This window comes from Crocuta crocuta, unplaced genomic scaffold (genome assembly GCF_008692635.1).
Source record: "Crocuta crocuta isolate KB4526 unplaced genomic scaffold, BGI_CrCroc_1.0 scaffold153, whole genome shotgun sequence".
Taxonomy (NCBI): domain Eukaryota; kingdom Metazoa; phylum Chordata; class Mammalia; order Carnivora; family Hyaenidae; genus Crocuta; species Crocuta crocuta.
The window spans coordinates 3,713,100-3,738,549 of NW_027529525.1; the positions used below are offsets into that span (position 1 = coordinate 3,713,100).

Below are 25,450 nucleotides of genomic sequence, written 5' to 3' on the forward strand. Positions count from 1 at the left end.
CAACTCTTTAAACAATTTGAAACAGAAAATTAAATGGAAACTTCCTCCCTGCTCTCTCTAGGGTCTATGGAACTTTAGAACATGGATCCTAACTAGCTGCCAGGAAGCCAGAGCATGAAGCCAACGTAGTTCACCTTCATCACTGCCCACTCAGATCACTGTGTTCTTGAATAAAATCCTCTCTTAAACACTTAAGATGCCTAAAGGCTGCTGTTCCCAGGCTACACCTTATAAAAACAGTCATGTTCCTCAGATAGAAAGAGCACACACTCCACCCCCAGCAATCACAGAACCACAACTGAGTCACAGATCCCTGCTCTGTGAAGAGGCCATGAAACCTACATACCCTGTACTGATTCAGAAGGAAGCACTCTGCCTCCTCTGCCCCCACTAATCTTGCCTCTTCAAAGAGCTGTGGCTACAGTCTGCCTGATGAGGAAACACTGCTTTTTTTCCCCCTTCTCCTCCCTACCATACCCTCTTCCCTGTATCCCTTGGCAACAGGTTCTAGTTCTGCAGGTCACTGAAGGAGAGAGAACAGAGGAACACTGTTCCCAGCAGTATTTCCCTCTCAGCCACCTACCGTCCTTACTCCCTGCAGGAGAGCAGCTAAGGCAGTAAGATGCCCAATCTCCAAAGCTGGGGGCCTTCTGTGAAAGACGGACATACATTGCCTAATGACTACCGCTTCATCTCTATGGTCACCATTTTTCATGCAAAGCTGAGTTAAGGGAACACGTCTGACTGCAGCCAAGGAATGAAGGACAGCCTCAATGACATGAACTGTGTCATTTAACTTTAACAAGACAAACATTAAAAGATGTGACAATGCCAACTTGGAATGGGAATACTGCATAGCTTCTTTCAAAACCAATTAAACATTCCCTCCCTTGATGCAACTTGAGAGTGGCAACAATTCTCTTTCCTTAAATTCTCACTTCCAATACCAAGCTGAGAGCCCGGTAGATAGCCGTAATAACATAAATGAGGACTGCTCCCCATCCATGTGGAGACAAGAATAAACAACAAAACCAGAACAAGTAAATTAAAGGAAAATACAGAGATGCTAGGGAGAGCATATAATAAGGGGACTAACCAGTCCGGGATTAGATGGAACTATATTAAATCAAGTACTAATTAAGAGCCTTGGTATTCCTACAGATCAATCTCTCAATGACAAGACAGAAAACAATACCAGTAACTTTTCTTTGGAACACTTTTAGGGGCATCCGGGTAGCTCAGTCAACTGAGCGTCTAACTCTTGCTTTCGCTTCAAGTCACAACCTCACAGTCCTGGGATGAGCCCTACGTTGGGCTCATAGCTGGGCGTGGAGACTCCTTGGAATTCTTTCTCTCCTTCCATTTCTGTATTTCTGTGTCTGCCCCCTGCTCACATGTGCACACACCCCCACCCTCAAAATAAACAACAACAACAAAAAAATAGAACACTTTTAAAATTGTAGCACTGTATCTCAACAAGAGACAGAGAACAGGAGAAATGAATGAATGAGGTTTTCTGTCACTGAAAAAATTTCTGTCAAAACAAGAAACTGGCTTAGTTATAATCAGAGGCATACAATGCCAATGGCAGATCATTTCACAAAAAGGGAAAGGCTATCCCCAAAAAACCGTAACAATGACCAACTCCTCTTCTGAAGGAAGGTAAACTATGGACAGTAGGACATTTCAGAAGGGTGAAGAATGTTGTAAAGGAAGTTAACTGGCTACCGCAGAATACCAGAGACCCATCAGTGATGGAAAGCTTGGAGAGAGGGCATGAGAACAGAAGTAACATTGGGGAAAATGAGTTGACCTAATAAACAGTAGGTGGGGAAATAGAGTGAGGTGAGAATAGGAAATCAGCAGAATAAGCTCACCGTAAGGGCTTGAAGCTGAGTGAAAGAATTTAAATTTGCTATGAAAACCTCAAGCCACCTTTTATTTTTTATATTCCTAATGTTTATTTATTTATCTTGGGGGGGGAGGGAGAGGGAAAAAGAGGGGGGGGAGGGGCAGAGAGAGGGAGAATCTCAAGCAGGCTCCTCATCATGCACGGGAGCAGAAAGTCAGGCTGGATGGAGCTCACGAGACCATGACCTGAGATGAAACCAAGAGTCGGACGTTTAACTGACTGAGTCATTCAGGTGCCTCATCAAGCCACCGTTCTACTGAAATGTCCAGAACAAGCTAATCTATGGAGACAGAAAGCAGACTACTGGATGCATGGGGCCAAGGGCGTAGGGAAATGCAGTGTGACTTCCAATGGCCACGCGGTTCTTCTTGGGGTAAGACTGTTCTGAAGTCAGATGGTGGTGATAATTGCACAGCTCTGAGCAGACCTAAAATCGTTCAGTGGTCTAAATGGGTGAATACTGTGGTATGTGACAGCATCTGAGTAAGATCATTAAAACTGCATGAAATGCAAACCTACTGAAGAGCCTGAAACAAGGGAAGACTGAGGGCACAGGCTGCCATCCTTATGCTGAGGGCCCCTAAGAAAGCTTCAGTGAGGTCTATACCATGGATCTCACAGATCTTCTGGGGCAATCCCCAAAATATGCAGTGCATGAACCTGCAACCTAGTTTTACAAATTACACTCGAAAGAAATAGGAGGTGACTAAAGAAAATAAGGAGCTCAAATGTCATTCTCTTTGATTATACACTAATGTGGAAGTAAGAGAGGCTGAGTCCACTTACTTAAAACACCAAATACCCCTCAAAGACCTGTTCATAACTCAGAAAAAGGGAAGGAACTGAATGTCCAGTAGAGTTAAATACTATAAAATGGCACCACAATACTCCACAATGCTGGAGTACAGGAGGGTCCATAAAATCCATCCAGTGGCTCCACTTATCTGTTATCTGAAAGGCATCAAGCTGGACACCTGCTTGTTCAATCCCACAGGTGTTCAATCCCACCTGCAGAAATGTAAAGGCACTCCTGTTTGGGGTAAGATATAAAAATAAGGGCTCTTAAATTCCCCAGTTGATTCTAATGTGGACCTACACTAGAATCTACTGAACTAATCAGAATCCTTACAAAGAAGGAAAGAAGTGTGCAAAGAGCTCAAATGTTATCCAAGTGATTACCCAGCTAAGCATCCTAGGAGTCAGGACTAGAATCTGTGTCTCCTAATTCACAGTTAGGGACACCCACCCATACCTACTATGTGGGTAGGGGTGGGGGGCATAGGGTGGACATCCTTACAAAATTCTGGCCTCAAAACGAGTGGTCAGATACCATTAAAAGAAACTAAAGAACAAACGCCAGGAAATAAGTGAGGAAATAAATGACCTTGAGATTAAGCTAGGAAGATCCCTCAATATTCAGGGGATTTAATTGCCCAGTCATATGTTTTTGTGTGACCAGATCCCCAACAAATGGAACTGATCGATGAAGAGGTAAAATTTTGTAACTTCACAGGACAGATCTGATCTGGAAATTTTTTTAACCAAATGAGCCCAGTGTTCTAAAATAAACACCAAGGAATGTAGAAACGGGTGCTTCATCCTCAGGGCTGCACATGGAGCCAGCACGGTTCTGCAAAGAACAGGGCGGACCCTGGCAGACCGACCTTCACAGACCACTCTAAAATCCTCTTAAGAAGTGCCTGGTGAATGCTCTGGCTGACGTGCATGGAGCCATTACATTACCGAGCCGTGTGCTTCTTACCTATAATTCCACTGTCCTTGCTTTCCAGGGTTGAACTAGGGCTGCTAATGGTCTCACAGGGACTTTTGTTGGCTGCGGTCTTGCTGACACAGCTATTCAAAGTTGAGCAGGGGCTATCGGTGCTAGGAGATGCGGTGCTGCTTGTTAGTGTGGAGCAAGGACTGATGCCTTGGCTCAGAGCTGTGCACTGCAAGACGAACGGAAGGAGGAGTTAGCACGGCTTTACACAGGACGCTGCTACACAGTCTTTTGTTTCTGGCGCTACGGCGATCAAACTCAAAACAGGAACATGGAAAACAGCTTTTTAAAACTAGGGAGCTTCACATATATGTGGTCTTCCAAATTTTAAAAGAGAAATATCCTTGTTCTGTCCCCCTCCCTCATGACTTTTGTTGTTGTTTTTTAATTAAAAGGGCAGTCTTAGAAATAATTTAGTGGGAATGCACATTCATAAAACAGAAATAGCAAGCAGGCAGACTTCCTTTCATTTAAATTCTTGCAGAAGACAAATGAGTTCTTTGACCTCTGTACGGAAAATCTGGGAACTCTGTTTTTGTAATGTTTCACGAGCGCTGCAGCCTGATTCAATTCCTGAAGATTTATGGGCTCTGCAATCAGGGCAAGGAGGTTGATGGCCACTGCAATCTCAATCAGTGTGGGATACCCTTACAGAGACCCTCCCAGGAGGCAGAGGCTCGGGGCCCCTCTCTGCCATGTAGACGAATACATCTTGAATGGGAAGGGGTGGGCTGCTGTTCACTAGGATGCAGGGTGCTCTCCCATGCAAGAACCATTTGATCTCCTCTTATTTTATCTCTGCCTCATCTCCTACAAATCTTTTCCTCACCCCACTGACCCTCCAAAATCTCCACCACGAAAAAAGCACAGGAAAGCACATCCCAAAGCAGCCAGCTGAGAAGAATGGTATTATAAAGATAAAAGTAGTATCATGACTAAGAGATTCTTTCAGCCACTTAAATTCATTTAGCTACTCTTCCCTGGGTGGTGACTCGAAGGTTAATGTGGACATTTCCTTCAGTTCTGTGCCCTTCCGCCTCTCCCCACCTCCCCACTGCAGAAATCACAAACTGTCGAAATAAACTTCAAGACACAACAGCCCAGGCTCATGGAGCGAACAGGGACTTCCTCACTCAGGGAGGGGGAGGAGATGGTTATGACTTCATTTATCCTCTGAGCAGGTAGGACATGCAGGATCTTCCTCAGACATTACCATGGTTTCATTTTTTTCTTCAATGGTTATGTGTGTGGCACTTGGGATCCCTTCTCCCAGTAAAAATCCCAGCCTTGTCAACAGTTCTTGAGCTGCCGGCGAACAGCTCGGTTCATTATCGGTCTTTGCTTCTGGAACAAAGAGAGAAAACAATGAAGATGCCCCTCTGGGGAATTTCAGGTTTGCATCTGGAGGAGTCCCCGCTGCAGCTGCTTGTCTGGTGCTTTTGTGTATTTTTATAAAATGCACAAAGTTTGACAAAGCTGCCTGTCCTCTAGCAATACATTCTAATTTAGAGGTAGTGACAGGTTAAGAAAACAGTAAAAGAGAAACTCTAAGTGCAAAGAGTGAAATACTTGACCTGAATCAGAACACCGGGTGATTACAGGACAGCAATTCCTATTTCTATGTCCTGTGAAAAATGGATACTTCAGACACCAAAGGTAGAAAGAGGCCTGCCCTTCATCTTAACTCTTTAAGAGAACAGGGTGGCCAACACCCACCGAAGGCTGAAATAAAGTTTAACTCAGGTGGCATGCTGGCAGAGACCCCGGCTACTTAAATGTTGGGGTAAAACTAAAATCTCAGCTCTCATTAACTACGACATTACTACTCTGGTGGAAATGTCCTGTGCATACCCTACGCCCACAGCAGTCAAAAATCAAAACAGGAATCCACTCTGAAACAAAGATTTTTAAATCCCGGCAAAATATGTCCCAGGAGACCAGGCCCAGGAATACACTGCTGTTTAAGTGAGGATGTAGAAAAATTAGGCTGTATTCTCAGCATACTCCACAGTAATGCTGGCAGCACAGTTAACCTGAAGGTCACAGGGCATGCTTAGAACCTGTCCTTCCTCTGGCCTCCCTGACCAGCTGGTCATCTTACTTTTCCCACTTAAACACTGCTGTTGGGTTTAAATGTTGAGCTACAGCTACCCTTAATTAAGGGTGATGAAATGATATCCACACCATTCTAACACCTCTCCTGTATTTTTAAATCAGCATCCATCAGGGAGTAAAAAACCATATAAAGCAAACTCTGCTTACAGATGTTACAGCTTTAAAGCAATATGCAACCTGTAATACTCTCACTGTTTTATTCTTTTTTGTTAATCATCTAGAGACCCAGACCCATACATTCATGAACCAATTTTTCTTAGTTGTGGAAATCTGCAGATAAGTCTTAGAAAGATAACACGAGGAAAGAACAAAACAGCAGTGTTACTGTTGAGCTATAATTTCACCACCAAAGTTCAATGCTAACTTTGCCTTCCTTCCTTAAGGAACCGCAAAAATCAAAACAAGCAGAGCTGAGAAGAGCATTTGTATTATCCTTACTCACATTATCAGTTTTGCTCAGTCATTCTCCCAGGATAGCAGCTACTGGGAAACCAGGCTGGCTGTATCTTCAAGGAAGGAAAAGCATTCCACCCCTTGCTTATTCTCAAAAGCTCCCAATGTGTGTGGTAAGAATTGCTGTTTGCCAGCCTGGATGTTTTTTTGTTTTGTTTTGTTTTTACTTGCTCTAGAAAGCTGTAGGGGTAAAATAACGAAGGCTTGATTGTTCTGGGTTAAGAGCACCCACATGTTCCTGGATCATTTGTGTTAAATTTGTAACAGGAAGGGGCAGTGGCCCCAAGCCAAAAGGGGTAAAAAAGCACCCCAGGGCGCGTCAACCACACCCAGAAGAAAAGGCCCCTTCCCACCAGAGAGTTCCAACCACATTTTGGTTCCCAAGGTACTTGGGCATTTGGAAAAAGAAGGCAGGAACTAAACCAAATCAGAAAAACTCAGGCACACCCAAGGGCTGAACCACTTCTGAACAGGATCAGTCCCACCCGCCCTCGCTCCAAGGCTCAGGCGGGCAGCTATTTTATCTCAGGTGGCAGCTGGACCAGGGAGGGAGAGAACAGGATGCAGATGGAAAAGGAAAGAAGAGGGTGAGGGGCCAGAACTCAGCAGTTTCTCTACTATACGTCCCCCTTTCCTTTCAAAACAATCTGTATACCGCTACCAGATTGTGACTGGTGCCCTTGAATGTCTAGCTTCTGGTTCAACCTGAAACTCCAGGGAAAGGGCCAGAAACTACTCCCAGTTGGCAGCTGCTGATGGAGGCACAGAGAACAGCTGCACAGGCTTGGCTGCCACAGAATTTACCCTGATGGCAAACAAGGCCATGGCCTAGGGCTAACGTGGGACTCCCTCTGAGACCCTGTAACCCATGTTACAGGGTGTGGTGCCCTCCCCCGAGGAGTCACTGCAGCCTCCACACTGTGTCTGTAGACAGACACCCCAGATTGCCAAGGTTTTCATTAAAACATATGTATTTATGCAAAGACAACTAACTCCTCATCTAAACCTCGCCCTTTCAGACAAGCTGAGAGCTGTGGCAATTCCAGGTTTAATGTCTAAATTGACACCTCCAAATTCATGATCAATTTGTTCTCCTAATTGTTCAACCTGGACTTGGATGCCCCTAAAGTTCCCAAACCTTACCTGGATTCGGGATGAACAGATGCCCTTTATTTCAGGATTAGCATCCAGTAAGCCACTGAAATTTCATTTTGTCCAAAAGCTTCCCAACTGTCTCTTCATATAATTCTCTCTTCTCAAATGTCATTCTAGTGACCTTCCCCTCAGAAGCCTTATTCAGTCTGAATTCCTCAATCCATGTCAAGCTGGCTGCATTTTCCCTCCCTAATGCACAGAGCTTTCTCTCTGGCTGAACTTTTCATTCTGGCAGAAGGACCCCTGGGTGAAGAGAGTGACGGTGCCATTTTGGGAGAGATGAGTCGCCTGGGAACTCACACTGATATACTGGACTGTGAAATTAAAATGTATTTCTACTTCCACAGCCAATCATAAATACTGAGATCTGAATAGTAAAGTAAGATTTCTTAGAACTAATTCTTACTACAAAATGACCTCCAAACCAAAATCCAATGGGACACTCTAAATGGCAAGTATTTTCATTCATGTAATAAATATTAAATCACTCATCAATAATAGGTGTACCTTATTCAAAACAAGTGGGATAAGTGCTAGAGAGACATCATCTCTTAGCAACATTTTATATCTCACAGATTTAAATATCTAAAGATTTTATGATGGCTGTATTTGGAATTGAAAGGATAATTGGCCTCATACTTCCTAGGACTCCATTAGACAAATGGGGAGGGATATTCCTTCCCAGTAACGTTTTCATGGAATCTTCAATAGGTCACCATTATGAAATAAACAAGAAAGGCAAAGAGAATTTTTCAGGTCACTTCTTTTCTCTTTTTAACTACCCACACCTGTTGGACTATGTTTGGGGCACCAACCCTCAGGTACAGTCCATAAATGGACCACCTCCCCAATTACCACCATCCTCACTTCAAATCCATTTGTGCCCCCTATAATCATCCCCTCATCCTTCCCTACAGTCTCAGAAGAATGGACTTCTCCCAACCAAAACTATTCTGGACCACTTACAGCATGAACCTAACACCCTAAATTTCTTCATGAGGGAAGTGGCCATAACCCACTTCTTATTGGTTGTGAGAAAGGGAGGGAGGGAGGGAGGGAGGAAAGGAAGGAAGGAAGGAAGGAAGGAAGGAAGGAAGGAAGGAAGGAAGGAAGGAAGGAAGGAAGGAAGTGAAAAGAAAAAAGAAAAAAATGAGAAAGTATCTTACACACCAAGCATCTTTGAGATAAGATGCTATATCAAAATTGGTCATTATTTCTACCAACTTTAACACCAAGAGCCCACTTTCTTACTATTATTTCATTTTCTGGTTTCATGGATTCCAATCTATATTCAATGTGCTTATATTTATCTTACCTATCAAAACCATAATTTTTTATGATTTTTCTGCCTTAAGTAACTTTCTTTGAATTCACTATTCCTTCAAGGGAACAAATTTCCTTCCTTTTTATAATTATCGAACTGTTCCAACGTGGCCCATATAACTGCTTTCATTTTTGTTTCTAAGTTTATTTAAGACAGCAAACAGAGTGCAAGCATGTGCATGTGCCTGTGAATGAGCAGAGAGAGAATCCCAAGAGGACTCCATATTGTCAGCACAGAGCCCAACACGGGACATGAACCCACAGACCACAAGATCATGACCTGAGCTGAAATCGAGAGCTGGACACTCAACCAACTGAGCCACCCAGGCACCCCAAACTGCTCCTTCTCCTACACCACCTTCTCTCCTTCAATTTCCAAAAACACTTATTTACAGAGGAGCATCTATCCGTGAACCTGAGCTCACTCTGTCAATAATTGGCTTCTAGTCCTTAATACAAAAACCTAGTTATCATACAAGCTATCTTTAAGCTCTCCACTTTATTCACCCCATACTGAAACTGTCACTAAATCTTACCATTTCCTCTTTCAAAATGTCTCTGAATTAGCCTTTTTCTTTCTAGTCATACTTCTACTTACAGTTCCTCATCCTCTCAAGTCTAGATAACTATCAGAATCTGGATCAAATTTCTCATCTTTCTAAAATTTTCTCTGTCTTCTTTTCCTTCCTCACAGCCAGTGGTCCTCAAACTTTCTGTCTAACTCTTAAATGTGAATTATTGATGTTTGTCACATTAGAGATTAAAAAAAAGAGTTTTTAAAAATCTATGTGAATGCATTCTATGTTAGCAAAATATACATAGTAAACATTTTTAATAAAACATATTTTTGGGGGATGCCTGGGTAGCTCAGTCAGTTAAGTGTCTGACTTTGGCTCAGGTCATGAACTCACAGTTTGTGAGTTCAAGTCCCGTGTCGGGCTCTGTGCTGACAGCTCAGAGCCTGGATCCTGTTTCAGATTCTGTGTCTCCCTCTCTCTCTGCCCCTCTCCCACTCACTCTCTGTCTCTCCAAAAATAAATAAATGTTAAAAATTTTTTTTTAAATTAGAAATATTTTTGGGGAGTGCCTGGGTGGTTCAGTCAGTTAAGCATCCAACTTCAGCATGATCTCACAGTTCCTGAATTCAAGCCCTGCACTGGGCTCTGTGCTGACAGCTCAGAGCCTGGAGTCTGCTTCGGAGTCTGTGTCTCCCGCTCTTCTGCCTCTCCCCAACTTGTGCGCTTGCTCTCTCACTCTCTCAAAAACAAATAAAAACCATTAAAAATTTTTTCCCCAAAGATTTTAAATAATTTCTACACTCAGTGTGAGGCTCACACTTAACAGCCCCAAATCAAGAGTCAATTACTCTACTGACCAAGCCATCTAGGCACCCCCAAAATATTTTCAATTTATAAAGTTAAGAATGGCATTGTTTTTACACTTCTGCAAATTCCTTTTAATGTCTGATCTGACGGAAGACAGCTAGATTCTCATGTCTACTTCTGCATTTAATCTGTTGTGATATATTCTTCTGGGTGAAGCTTGTGAAGAAGTGTGGCCTCAGAGAGATATGTGGCTGGGAAAGCGAGGAGCCTTCTCAGTTAATTACAGATATTCTTCTTTGATACCTCACCAAAACTTGACAAGTAGCAATTTCTTAAGATTAGTTCTAGTGTTGACTTTGAATCCATATCAATATACTTTATGTACTCTGTTACAGTAAAGGTCAATTAGGGGCACCTGGGTGGCTCAGTCGGCTAAACGTCAGACTTTGGCTCAGGTCATGATCTCATGGTTCTTGGGCTCAAGCCCTGTGTCAGGCTCTGTGCTGACAGCTAGGTCAGAGCCTGGAGCCTGCTTCTGATTCTGTCTCCCTCTCTCTCTGACCTGCCCCTGCTTACACTGCCTCTCTCTCTCTCTCTCTCTCTCTCTCTCTCTCAGAAATAAATAAAACATTAAAAGTAATTTTTAAAAATAGGAAAAAAAAACAATAAAAGTCAGTGATCTGTTGCAAGCTTCAATTTTTTTTAATGTTTTTATATATTTGTGTGAGAGAGAGAGAGACAAACAGTTGAGCAGGGGAGGGTCAGAGAGAGGGAGATACAGAAATCTGAAGCAGGCTCCAGGCTCTGAGCTAGCTGTCAGCACAGAGCCTGACGCAGGGCTCGAACCCACGAACCGTGAGATCATGACCTGAGCTGAAGTTAGACGCTTAACTGACTGAGCCACCCAGGTGCCCCTGTTGTAAGCTTCAAGTGGTCTTTAGCCATGCATGATTTCTTAACATCATGCATCATTGGGTGATTTGGAAAATACTGGTTTTACAGATCTTGCAAGTGCTGACACATTTATTATACAATACCAAAATATCACATTTATTAATATCACATCTCAAATGAAAAGTCCTGAGAAGCCATCAAGCTCAATGTGACAAATCCAAATCCCAAAAACCTAATTTTTTACTTGAAAGGTCAAATTTTATCATTGGCAATTAATCCCTGTCTTTTTATTTTTTAATTGAAATGACATGCTCATTTTGTTCCCTTTTGAGAAAACGTGTGTCAGATACCCAATTCTGAATAACCCTAGTTTGCCAGTCATTCTTTCAAGTAAAAATGGTGTTCCATTAAAAAAATTAGCTGGTCCGCTTGCAATTCAAACAGTCACACGAGTGGTTTTCTTTGAAGCAACATCATACTTCAGCATGCAGCAGAATTGCTTTATGGGGACTTCTCATTTTATGACACAAACTATTAAAAAGATAGTCAAGGTCAAGATTTAGTAACATTTGTTATTTTCTGTGCTTTGTCAGGGATGTTACCCAGTGAGTTATTATTTTTGATACTAATGCATGGTGGTAAAAATAGCAGTCTTAGCTCTAGTACAGCAGGTACCCCTACCTCAATGTGCACTAAGGCATCAGAAGTCTTAACCAATAACTGCTTCTGCATCATCAGTGCACATGTCAATGCAAGAGAGATGGAATTATCTTCCTAATATCATTATGAAAAGAGTTTTGACCCCCCCAGACCCCTGTAAGGGTTTTGGGGATGCCCCTAAGTCCAGAGTCCATACTTTGAGAACCTCTACTATAAGTCTTCAACTGTACTAAATTCTCCCTTTCCTTTAAAATCAGTAAAAACTATTGTGCATGCATCTCATCTTCCCTTACGTGCTCAAAGCCTTGGGATAAAAACGGGATGGTCTATCCTCACCACCTGCACTTCCCTGTCACCTACCTACAACTTAAATTCATTTCTTTCACAAGCCTCCTGAAACAGCCCTATAAGGCACAGTTATTTTTTTCTTTATAAATGGCCAAATCTCCTCTTTTGATTTTCCTATAATTTTTGATCTTGCAAATACTGTCCTCCAAGGAAGAAAGTGGCAACTCTCAGAACAGATGCTCAGAGAAGAAATCCATGGTTTCCAGAATTACTGTGTGGTCTTGAGGGTTCTTATCTTACCCTTTTGCTGGTGCTTCTTCCACCTAATTCACAGCTCATGAATGAAATATCAAAGTTTCTCAGTCCTCTTCTCTCAACAGCCTTTTCTCTAGTCTAACATATCTCATTTCATCACATTCCCTCTAAGGAAAGGATGCCCAGCTCACACCCAGAACTTTTTGAAACCCAGTTTGAATTTCTAATTGTTCAGTGGGCACCTATGTGCCTAGATGCTCTACCAGCATCTCAAACTCAACGTCCCTGAAACTGAACTCAAACCAAAACGGATGGTTCCATCTCTTTCAGTGTCATCTTAATGTCGCCTCAAAGCCTTGAAGTCATCATCTTTGTGTCTTCAGCTCCGAGGTCCATAAAATTTCTCAAGAATCTTCCTATTCATCACCTCTTCTTTCCTGATCCTGTTCTAATTTGAGATCTTACTCTGTCTTACCAAACTACTGAAATCTCTTCCTAACCATCTCCCTGACTCTCATCTCTTTTGTGCCCCACTGTATCCTATACTTTGTTGCTAGGTAAATCTTAAGGCAATCAAGTCCCTTCCAGCCCAGCTCCACGAGCACCCAACACCAGCTTGGATTAGTCAACACTACTTGCCTCTACTATTACAGTCATTCTGCATATACAGGTCTTTAACCTCCAACCAGACTCTAAGGTTCCATGAAGAAAGAACCTATGCTTGATAGCCCATCTCAGATAGCATCCAACATAGCACTTTTCACAGTATGAGAATCTAATTAATATTTATTTTAAGGAAATGCAGAATGAATGGATACTCTAGTCTCTCTTCCACAGGACATATACATGGCACATCTTTTTTCTGTGCTTTCATCTAACTAAAACTTTATTCAACTATTGGTCAAATGGCCTACCACTATTCTAAGAAGCTGAAAATTAAATTAGCTGGAGCAAAGTTACCTCTTGGTAAAGGAAGGAAGAAATATAGTTGTTTTATTTCTTAAGCTGAGTAGTAGGTAGACAGGTGCCATGTTCTTTATAGCCTTCTCATTCTCTATATCTATTTGACTATCTGAAATAGTCAACAACATAAGGTGTCAATATTTAAACGTATCTTTAAAAAAAAAAAAGCCTTACTCCCCCCAAGATAGTTTCGCACGTAATTATTCTCCTGTTTCATACATGTTCGCTTTAGTTCCTAACTATACTGCCAGAGGAGAAGTTTCATCATGTTTTGAGATTGATCTTCACCAAGCAATGACTCATTAGACTAAAATTTTCTCACCCCTCCCCATCAAAGCTTGCTCAAGTAGCTAATGACAGATGGAAGCAAACCTAAACGGATTATGGTTGCCCCTAATTCAAAGAAACATAGCTGTGAATCCTATTATAATTTAATAATCCTTTCTAATTTATCTGGGTTTTTTTTTCCCTTAAGGCAGAGGTATTGTCTTGTAAGTAAATGACATTTTCCCCGCTAACTAATATGTTGGTTTAGCAATAGGAAGCTTATTTGTGAAGAACATATTCTGTATGACACACACAGGTTATTAGAACCATTCGGCAGGAAAAAGAGGATTGTATTCTGTTTGTGGAGCTCATTAAGTCACTCTTTTTTTACCAAAGTAGAAAATGCTGTTTTTCCAAAATATTTTAAAATATTAAATAAAGTATCATTTTCTAAAGATGTTTCCAGGTGAATGTAAACTTTAATAGATTCTTGGTATGTAATAAAAATATTCATCTGTCCATATCATATAACCCACTCCCCAGATAGCTAAAATATGCAAATTCACATAAACATAATTACTTATAAATTAATAAACAAATTCAAAGTGCTCATTGGTTTTGTTTCACTTTGATTTAAATTTCAAACAGCTAAGAATCAAGAATTTATGGAGCTAAACCATAAAACAAGGCAGCTTAGTCTGGGAAGGGTATTTCAAATATTTAGGAGTAACCTGGTATTTCATGAGCCTACGGGAAATTTCAAAAGCATTTCACAAAGGGCTGTTTTCAATAGTTTGTTAGTCTGTTAAATACTGAACTGTTGTTATTAACAGCATCCAAAAATGCATCTCAAGAGATTTTTTTTTTTAAAAATGCCCAAGGAAAATATGAAAAGTGTAAGGCCAAATTTTGAATTAAAATTTTAAGTGATGTTGTTTGATATTAAGCCCTAGAAATTAGGGTTTGTCTACCACACATCAGTACATGCTTGGGTTAATACCCAAACTCAATTAGTTTTAGTTTGCTCCAGCCTCTCCATTAGGTTCACTGACCTGGACATAAAATTTACACTTTAATATGGCAGACTTAATTAACCCTATTGAAATGTAAACAATTCCGTGGGGATTACAAAACACACCATCCTTTACTAATTGTCAAGGTAAATTGTGTTAAGACCACTTTCTCAGAACCAACAGCTAAACTGCTAGGGCTTCCACCAACATCATGGCTATCCACACAAGGCCATAGACTTACAAACATGAAACTTAACCTCTTTTTCTTTTCCTGGACACTTAAAAAAGAGAAAATGTACCCTATCTGTAGACAAAATTTCTGGTTCATGTTCACAGCCCCTTGGTATATCATAATTTAAGTCTCCTGAGAAACTGACAATGCTGAACCTGAGAGCAAGGGTCTCAGCAGTGAGTGCACATGCAAAGTGCAGGCTATGCCCCCAATATCAATCTTTACACTTGAATTAGTTCACCTGGCAGCCAAGCAGGAGAATGCCTCCTGCCCCCAACAAAGACAGCCAATTCCTCCTCGGGCAAGAGAAGTAAAGTTGACAATGGGAGCTATTTATAATCTCTTTTCTTTGTTCAATACAATTCCTAAATTTCTCCTCCGTTCTCACCCCAGAAGGAGTCCTAAACTCTCCACAGGACCTCCAAGATATTCCCCACCAGGGAGAGAAAGGTAACATCATGGCCATGTTTGGCCAGCCAAAACACCAAGGGCATAAATGACCAGACCTTCAAAGGCTTTGAAGGGTGGCAATGAGAGTAATGGCGGGCTTATTCTCAAATGGGCAAACAGCTTACCAAATTTGATAACTGATATTCACTTCAGCGGATCAGGCTTTTATTTTCCTTTCAACTCGCAGAACAGAAATGGCAGACCAGATCTAAAAGTGGACACCCTGCACATGTGAATTCACCACCCAGAGGGTCCTCATGTCTGTAAGATGGCCATCCTAACTACACACCACTCACCTGGCACCCTGTCCCTCCTCAGCACAAATCTTAGTGTAAACCTCTTACCCAAACCAAACAGCTAGATACCTGGACAGAAAGGAAAGGGTAAAATCTCTAACACCAAGACACAGGCAACAGTACCTCTTCCCTGCCCAGAATGGCCAGCTCCTGGCCCCATCTTATCTCCCAACCATCCCAAACTCCTCTTGTTTATTTTTATCTTCTGCCAATTCCTCCTCTTAGCTCATTTTTAGGTTTACTTTCACCACCACCCTACTCCATTTTCCTTCCACATCTTACTCTGTGCCACTCCATACTACATATCAAGAGAAACACAAAATGCACACACAGCAGTTACAACATCAAAGAGCTGTAGCCCTGACTACCCACAACTGGGGCAAGGAAAATCCCAGGTGTCCCACGGTAGAAATATGGAGGAGTTTTCTCTTTCAGCATTACTATATAAACTAATATCTACATTGAAGATAGAATGGATTTTTCTACATGGGCCAGGATTCCAAACCACAAGTTTCCATAGGAAAATGAGATACAAGTTCAAACATTCAAATTAAAGGCGACACGGTTGTGAGTTGGGGAGCCTCTGCCACCACAGAAAGGGACAAACAGATAAATTCTCAAATCAATTGAAAAAAAAATAGAGAACTATTGATGTATTTATGAAATGCTATCATTTGTAATGTCTGTTAAACATATTTCCAGATCTAGGAAAAAGAAAGCTATAAAATATCTTTACTAAAAATTTCAATTAATTTGGATGGGGGGGGAGGCTCTTCAACATTCCCTAAAGAAAAACTTTAGATGCTAAAAAAAAAAAAAAAGCTTTCAAAAGCTATCCAAATGCTTTTAACAAAGCTAGTTATCAGAAACTTGTCCAGTCAAAGTGTCAGCTTTTCAGCCAAAGCCTGTTGAATACTCTTAAATGATGGAGTATCAGAAAAACAAAACAGTGCTGGAAGCAGAAGCAGTCTCCTGGCTGGCTTTCTTTATCCCCCCTTGCCTGGGAGGTCAAAGCTGAGAAGAAAGAAGACTCAACTCTTAATGCATATGCACCCACTCAATTATTCCTATACTGTATATATAATTCCAAGAATTTACATTAGCTAAACAAATCTCTGTAACTGCCCAAGGGAAAAAAATCTCCCAAGTACATTCCGTTTGGCAAACCTTCCTCCTACAAGAGGCACTCAAGTTTCACTTAGAAATGGAGTGTCATTATGTAAAATCTTTAGGGGGGTGGAAATTATTGAAAACATATTCTTACCATTCTCATTGGGCTCTGCTGCCTTGGACACTTCTCTGAACGGTATTATAACTGCATCTCCAGGCACTCTGGGGCTTTCCACATACTTGGGCTTCCTGACGGGACCTGCAGTGGAAAAGATCTGAGTGTGGCTAATTTTTTCCAGACGCAAACAAAGCTTCAGAATGTACAGTGTGTGTCCTCACCAGGACCCAAATATGCCTAAAGGAAGAGCCGGCCCCTTCTCCTCCCTTGAATACACACACGGTCATTTCAGTACAGACACGGGAATGTCCAGTCTGGGCTGCCAAGGAAGAAATGGGTAAGCTCAGTTTCGAGAATGTAAACTGACAAAAACAAAAGCTGCTCTTTTGCTATGAAGTATCTACAGCTGTCTTTGGTGTATGTCAAGTAAGTGATTTTGACATGTTCAAACCTGGACAGCTTTTGGCAAAGGGTTTTTTATTTGGAATTTGTCTTTAACTGGGACAAAGACGATTGGGTTGCTTGGTATCTACAAAGTCAGGAGGCAAGGATTACAAACAACCAGGCTGTAAGATCAACACACTCTGAGCGACCACAGAGAGCAGGCATTTTATCAGACTGGTGACGCACGGCAATTGTGTGGGGCACAGAAGGCGATGGCTTTCTTGGCACATGACAGAGCTGCCTTCAGAAAAGCACAGCAGCCAGTGCAGCGACTGTGTAGCGACTCTAGGACACAAGAGAGCCCATGAGTCCAATCTCTTACGTCCCCCTCAACCTCAATTTAACATCAGAAAATCTGGAATTCTTAGTAAGACTGAACAGACCACTCATACACATTAGTGGTGGCAATATACAGGTGCAGCCACTTTGGAAAACAGTTTGGTAGTTCCTCAAAGAGTTAAACACAGTTATTGTATGACCCAGCAATTCCACCACGTCCACACAGAGGTTCGTATACTTGTGCACACAGTAGCATTATCAATAGCCAAGTGTCCATCAATAATAACAAAATGCCATATCCCATACAGTGGATTCTTACTGAGCAATAAAAAGGAACAGAGTAGTGATTGATGCTACAGCATGAAACACTATGCTAAGTGAAGGAAGCCACTCCCCCATAGATCACATATTGCATGAGTCTACTGACGTAGAATTATCCAGAATAGGTAAATTTATCTATTTATCTATTTTTTAAGCTTCTTTTAAGTTTATTTATTCATTTTGAGAGACAGAGACAGAGAGAGAGAAAATCAGTGGAGAAAGGGCAGAAAAAGAGGTGGACAGAGGATCTGAAGCCGGCTCTGTGCTGACAGCAGAGAGGCTGACGCAGAGTTCGAACTCACGAATGACAAGACCATGACCTGAGCAGAAGTTGGATGCTTAATTGCCTGAGCCACCCAGCGACCTCCCCACCCCAGAATAGGTAAATTTATAGAAACCAAGTATGAATGGTTGCCAGGAGCTGGGGCCTATGCAGGCTTGTGGGGTAATAGCTAAGGGGTATCAGACTTCTTTCTGGAGTGATAAAAATGTCCAGAATTAGTGGTGATGGCTTCATGACCTTGGGAACATACTAAAAACTTCTACAGCACACAGTTTGAGTGAACTCTATGTGTGAATTATATTTAAATAAAGCAACTTAAAAAAAAAAAAAGACTGCCTATTCTATTCCTTTGAAACAATCACATAACATTTGTTCTAGAATCACCCACTTGATTCTCATTTTCTTTGGTTGCCTTAAAGTGTGCTTTTAACAAAGCCACAGAGTTAGGGAACATTTTACACCAGGCAGGGACAGGCTGGTGCTAAGAGTGGCAGACAGGGGTCCACAGCCCTCCTTCCTGCTCAGCCCTGAGCCATAGTCCCAATTCTTGGGACCCTGGCTCCGTCACAGCACAATGAAATGGTGATTCAGGCACATCTTGAACACCCTTCTGGGTCAAACATCTTAGGAGTCTGAGGCATTCCGTCAGAATGTGGTTTATGGTGAGAGATGCTGCCATCTAAAGGCTTGCTGCAAAAGCATCTACATCAGAATAAAAATAATGCAATTCCCCACCGCCTACAGTGTACTACAGATTAAAACAGGCTACGTTATCAAAGAAGCTTATGGTACTTGACAAATAGGGCTATTATTTCAAACTTTAGAAACCATGGTTTTTAAATGGCTAACACAGCGTTTAATCACACGGCTATCTCCATAATTTATGTAACCCTGTCAGAATGGGGATTTTCAAAGGTTAAAATGAAATGGTTATGGGAGAAGAGGGAGAACCTGTTCACAATATGAATGGAAGACACAGACTATACAACAGAATACAAAGCATCATTCAGATTTTATCTATAAACACACATATCTGTATACAAATATGCATGGAGAGAAGACTGGTGGGGGCGGCGCAGTGAGGGGATACTAAAGTATTTGCTACAGAGGAGCCAAAACTAGAAAAAAGGGCCCTAACAGGGCAGGAAGAAATCGAACCAGGACAAACATGAGAATCTTCCTACACTTTTGGTTCCTGACCTATTATCTATGGTAAAAGAGATTGCAGGCATCTCTTCCCTCATCATCTGTCCTAAAAAGGGGAAGTAAAACCCTTTATTATTATTGTCCAGTGATTCAAATTGCCTGAACCAGCACACCATTGCTCAAGAGACACCTAGACATTTCCACTCACCTTAACTCTTCAGGGTACAGTAACAGCAAATCTAATCAGGAGATCTATTTCTAGGCTCCAATCTACCTACCCCACATGTCCTTCAAAAATATTCTCCAATAGTAAGTACTCTCTTAAAATGTGGGCTATTTCACACAGACGTACAATGGTTTTTATGAATGATTGAACACCGAACCCCAACATCACCCAGAAATGCCACCCAGAGCCTTCAGAAAGCATCCGTGCCCATCCTTTCAGTGGTCTAGAACTGTTTTGTTCAAGAGGCCAACTGCTAATGATAAGAAATACTCAACATTGAGGAGAGAGAGTATTAAGAGTAGAGACTGGAATTGGGCAGACCTAGATTCAAACATGGTCCCTAGCCTCCCCAACTCGGACCTCACTATATCCCAGAGCTAAAAGATGAACAGGTAAGCCTCCTGCTCCAAGGGGAACAAACATGAGAAGAGACACCAGGTGGAACTGGTTCCCAGGATTAGCACAGTGCCTGGCACACTAAATAGGGATGTAAGATAGGAAAGGCGATATAGAATATAACAAAGTGAATAAAACATGTAATCAGTAGTCACACAAGGCTAGGTGTTAACATACATTAATTCATTAAATGGTAATAACTTTAGGACAAAAGCACTACTTCCATTTCTGGTCAGGAAACTGAAGCTCAAATCAGTTAAACAAGTTGCTCATGGCCCACACATGGCAAAACAGGAATTCAAATAGTTGTGTGGTCCATGCAAGTTTGAAGTCCATGTACTCAACCACCACTCAGTACTTACAGAAGTGGGAAACCCAGATAAAACTTGTAGTCCTAGAAAAGGCCAGAGCAGTGGAAACTTTCACCATCACCTGGTTATCCATGGACCTTAGTAGAGTCAACATTTTAGTCATACTTATTTGTCTCTGATCACCCCTTTTACTGGGAGTTGAATAGTATGAAATGAATACAAGCTTACTTGAGACAGTGTAGATCTTGCAATAAAGTGAGTCAAATTAATTTTTTTGTTTCTTAGGGCATATGAAATTATGTATACACTGTAGTCTGTGGAAGTGCGCAATAGCATTATGTCTAAAAAACAATGCACATACCTTAATTAAGAATTACTTTATTGAGGTGGCTGGGTGATTCCGTCCAAAGCATCTTTTGATTTCAGCTGAAGTCATGATCTAATACTTCGTGAGATCTAGAGCCTGCTTGGGATTCTCTCTCTCCCCCCTCTCTGCCCCTGCTCACACACGTGCTTTTTCTCTTTCAAAAGTTTTTTTTTTTTTTAAAGAATTACGTTATTGTTAACAATGCTAACAATGTTAACAAATATCATCTGAGCTTTCAGTGAGAAGTAATCCTTTTGCTGGTGGAGGGTCTTGCCTTGATGTTGATGGCTGTGGACTGATCAGGGTGGTGAAGGTTGGGGATAGAAATCTCCATAAGATTTCTTACCATAAGACAACAATGAAGTTTGCCTATCAATTGACTTTTTCATGAATGATTTCTCTATAACATGTGATGCTGTTGAACAGTATTTCACCCACAAAATTTCCTTCATAATTAAAATCAAACCTCTACTACTTTATCAACTAAGTTTATGTAATATTCTAAATCCTTTGTGGTCATTTCAACAATATTTACAATATCTTCATCAGGAGTAGAAACTATCTGTTTATCCATAAGAAGCAACTCCTCATCCATTAAAGTTTTATCATGAGATTGCAACAATTCAGTCCCATCTTCAGGCTCAACTTCCAATTCTAGTTATCTTGCTGTTTCTACCATATCTGCAGTTACTTACTCTACTTAAGTCTTGAACCCTCAAAGTTATTGCTGAAGGTCAGAATCAGCCTCTTCCAAACTCCTGTTAATGTTGATATGTTGACTTCTTCTCATGAATCACAAATATTCTTAATGATATCTACAATGGTGAATCCTTTCCAGAAGGTTTTCAATTTATTTTGCCCAGATCCATCAGACAAATCACTATATGAGGCAATGATAGCCTTACAAAACTATTTCTTAAATAAGCTTGAAAGTTGAAATTACTCCTTGATCCATGGGCTGCAAAAAGAACACTGTTAACACGCATGAAAACACTATTATGCCTGTTGTACATCTCCATCAGAGCTCTTGAGTGACCAAGTGAATTGTAAATGAGTAGAAATATTTGGAAGGAATCTTATTCTGAGCAGTAGATCTCAACAGTGGGCTTAAAATATTCAGTAAACCAGGGTGCCAGGGTGACTCGGTTAAGTCTCTGACTTCAGCTCAGAACATGATCTCAAGGTTTGTGAGTTCAAGCCCCACATCAGGCTCTGTGTTGACAGCTCAGAGCCTGGAGCCTGCTTTGGATTTTGTATCTCCTTCTCTCTATGCCCCTCCCATGCTGTGTATGACCTGTCTCTCAAAAATAAATAACTAAATAAACATTTTTTAAAATATTCAGTAAGCCATGTCAAACAGATGTATTGTTATCCAGGCTTTGTTGTTTCATTCATAGAACACAGGCAGAATGCATTTAGTATAATTCTTAAGGACCCTAGGATTTGCAGAATGGTAAATGAACACTGGTTTCAACTTAAAGTCACCAACTCCATTAGCCCCTAACAAGAGTTATCCTGACCCCTTTGAAGCTTTAAAGCCGGGCATTGACTTCTCCTCATAGTTATGAATGTCCTACGTGGGCTCTTCTTCCAATAGAAGGCTGTTTTGTCTACAATGAAAATATGTTGTTTAGTGTAGCCACCTTCTTTAACTCTCTTAGCTAGATCTTCTGGATAACTTGCTGTAGCTTCTACATCAGCACTTACTGCTTCACCTTGTACTTTATGTTTTAGAGATGGCTTCTTTCCTTAAATCTTATGAGCCAGCCTCTGCTACATCAAATTTTCCTGCTACAACTTCCTCACATCTCTTAGCCTTAACAGAATTGAAAAGAATTAGGGTCTTCCTCTGGATTAGCCTTTGGCTTAAGAAAATGTGGTGGCTCGTTTGATTTTCTATCCAGATCATTAAAACTTTCTCCATATCAGCAATAAGGATGTTTTTACTTTCTTATCACTCACTGGAGTAGCACTTTTATTTCCTTCAAGAACTTTTCCTCTACATTCACAGTTTGGCTAACTATTTGATGCAAAAGCTAGCTTTCTCTGTTTTTGATATGTCTTCCTCACTAAGCTTAATCATTTCTAGCTTTTGATTTAAAGTGAGAGACATGTGACTCCTCTTTTCACTTGAACATTTAGAGGACACTGGGGCACCTGGGTGGCTCAGTCAGTTGAGCGTCTGACTTTGGATCAGGTCACGATCTCACGGTTTGTGGGTTCAAGCCCCACGTTGGGCTCTGTGCTGAGAGTTCAGAGCCTGGAGACTGTTTCAGATTCTGTGTGTCTCCCTCTCTCTCTGACCCTCCCCTGCTCACACGGTCTCTCTCTCTCAGAAATAAAACATTAGGGGCGCCTGGGAGGCTTAGTCGGTTAAGCGTCCGACTTTCGCTTAGGTCATGATCTCGCGGTTCATGGGTTCAAGCCCCGCATCGGGCTCTGTGCTGACTGCCAGCTCAGAGCCTGGAGCCTATTTCAGAGTCTGTATCTCCCTCTCTCTCTGACCCTCCCCTGCTCACGCTGTCTCTGTCTCTCTCCCCTAGAAATAAATAAAAATATAAAAAAAAAAGAAATAAAACATTAAAAAAAAAAAAGAACACTTAGAGGACATTGTAGGTTAACTTAAGTGGCCTGATTTCAAAACTGTTATATTGATGGAACAGTCAGAACACACTCAGCATTTATCAATTAAGTTTGCTGTCTTATTTGGGCATGGTTCATGGCACCCCAAAACAATTACAATAGTTAGCAAAGATCACGGACCACAGATCACAATAAGACAGTGATGAAAAGGCTTGAAATATTGTGAGAATTACCAAAATGTGACACAGAGACATAAAGTGAGCAAATGCAGCTGGAAAAACGGTGCCAATAGAGTTGCTAGACATAGGGTTGCCACAAATCTTCAATTTGCAAAAATGCAACATCTCTGAAATGCAATAAAACGAGGTATGCCTATACCAGTCTCCAACATGATTCTTTTATTTAAATTGCTTTCCACGTCAAGAAGATGTGGTTTATCTATACAATGGAATACTACATGGCAATGAGAAAAAATGAAATCTGGCCCTTTGTAGCAACATGGATGGAACTTGAGGGAGTCATGCTGAGTGAAATAAGTCAGGCAGAGAAGGACAGATACCACATGTTTGCACGCATAGGTGGATTAGAAGAAACTTAACGGAGGACCATGGGGGAGAAGAAGGGGAAAAATAGTTGGGGAGAGGGAGGGAGGCAAACCATAAGACTCCTGAATGCTGAGACCAAACTGAGGGCTGATGGGGGTGGGGGGGAGGTGATGGGCATGGAGGAGGGCACTTGTTGGGATGAGCGCTGGGTATTATATGGAAACCAACTTGACAATAAACTATGAAAGAAAAAAAATTTTTAATAAAAAATAAAAATAAATTGCTTTCCACAAACAGCTGAACCTCAAATGCTATAAAACAAGAAAAATTTATAACTATAGAGGTTTTGTTTCTTCCTCCTCTCAATTGCTTATTAGAGAATCTTTGCACATTTTCCATTAAAAGTAGCAGATGAACACTCGTGTGCCTTTATTCCTTTTCAAAACATCATTAAAGTTACAGTAAAGAGATTTGAGAGACCAATGGGGAAAGGAGAACACAACAGATAAGAAACCAAACTTCTGAAAGTGGGAAACCATTTGCCAAGGAGCAGTGAATTGAGCAGACTAGAAAAGGTTAGCGCTGGGGGAGGGGACAGGAGGACTCAGCCTCAAGGACATGAGACACTTCTGAATGCAAGGGAATGGATGGGGCCACACAAGATGAGGTCTTGAGACTCTACTGTAGGGAGAATTAGACCCTCAGAATCAGGAAGCATTCTCTCTCTCTATCTCATCCTGGAGACTGCGATTTTCCTCTGGAAAGGCTGAAGGCCAAGACCACAGAGACTCAAGAGCTAAACAAGTGCTAAACTAAAAAACTGGGATTAAGAAAAATTCCACATGCAGACTGCTGGGCCTCAGATGCATCCCTGCATTCAGCCATGAGAACACAGGCAGTGAGCACTCACACCATGACAGAAAGACATTAGAGGCTTCATCTCTGGGGAAAGTCACCAAGAGAAAGACCTGTATGAAACCAACTGGGGACATCCCCTGAAAGAAATGATAGATTCCTAGGTGGCTCCATTGGTTAAGCCTCCATCTTTGGATCAGGTCATGATCTCACAGTTCATAGGTTTGAGCCCCGTGTCAGACTGTGCGTTGACAGCTCAGAGCCTGGAGCCTGCTTTGGATTCAATCTCTCTCTCTCTCTCTCTCTCTCTCTCTCTCTCTGCCCCTCCCGTTTGTGCTCTTTCTCGGTCTCAAAAATAAACTTTAAAAAAAAAAAAAAAAGAAATGGTAGATCCCTGACCAATCACTGTATTACAAAGCTTGTCCTTGACACCTCAACATCTACCCAGCACTTTTAATCAGCTTCTTTGCTCCACATATACAAACTAGGATCAGATGGTCAAGGAAAGGCCCTGAAAGACAGCAACTGAAACAAGAAAAGAACTCTGAGGAATCAGAAAAAGCAGGAGACACACCCTCCAGAATGAGAAGTTATTGCTTCCACTACCCAAGGGGCTACCATGACAAAGGGGACCTACGGTCCATGTGGTAGGCAACTGAGCAGGATGACTGAAGGATGAAGACAAGTGAGGTCACCCCAGTAGGAGCTATGTGATCACCAGGCACCGGTCTTACACCTGAACTGCTGTCTATTAAACCACAATGACACTGATTTCTATGCCACTGAAACAGAAAAACTCCCCCAAAATGAAGTGGCCATATATTCCTTATCAACAGACCCAAACTGATAATTCCATCTCCCTACTATCCTCTTACTCAAGGGACATTACTACCCAGCTGCTTTCTACACATAGCATTTAAAAAAATTTTTAATGTTTATTTATTTTTGAGAGAGAGAGAAAGAGAGAGAGTGCACGTCAGAGTGAGCGAGCACTGAAGCAGGGCAAGGGCAGAGAGGAGGGGACAGAGGACCCATAGCAGGCTCTGTGCTGACAGCAGAGCTCTAACTCACAAACGGTGAGATCA

General features: G+C 41.5%; 1 protein-coding gene across 7 annotated transcripts in view; it reads right to left on the reverse strand.

Moving 5' to 3' along the window:
- The window catches only part of TANC1 (tetratricopeptide repeat, ankyrin repeat and coiled-coil containing 1), a 239,414-nt gene that overhangs the window by 71,923 nt on the left and 142,041 nt on the right, over window positions 1-25,450 (reverse strand). For 4 of the 7 annotated variants that reach the window (XM_077761024.1, XM_077761023.1, XM_077761021.1 and 1 more), the window contains 3 exons: window positions 16,646-16,750; window positions 4,906-5,036; window positions 3,675-3,861 (listed from right to left, as the gene is read on the reverse strand). In XM_077761024.1, the coding sequence (XP_077617150.1) occupies window positions 3,675-3,861; window positions 4,906-5,036; window positions 16,646-16,750 (423 nt within the window). The remainder of the gene's footprint in view (window positions 1-3,674; window positions 3,862-4,905; window positions 5,037-16,645; window positions 16,751-25,450) is intronic. The other 3 variants (XM_077761028.1, XM_077761027.1, XM_077761025.1) reach the window with 1 other exon arrangement.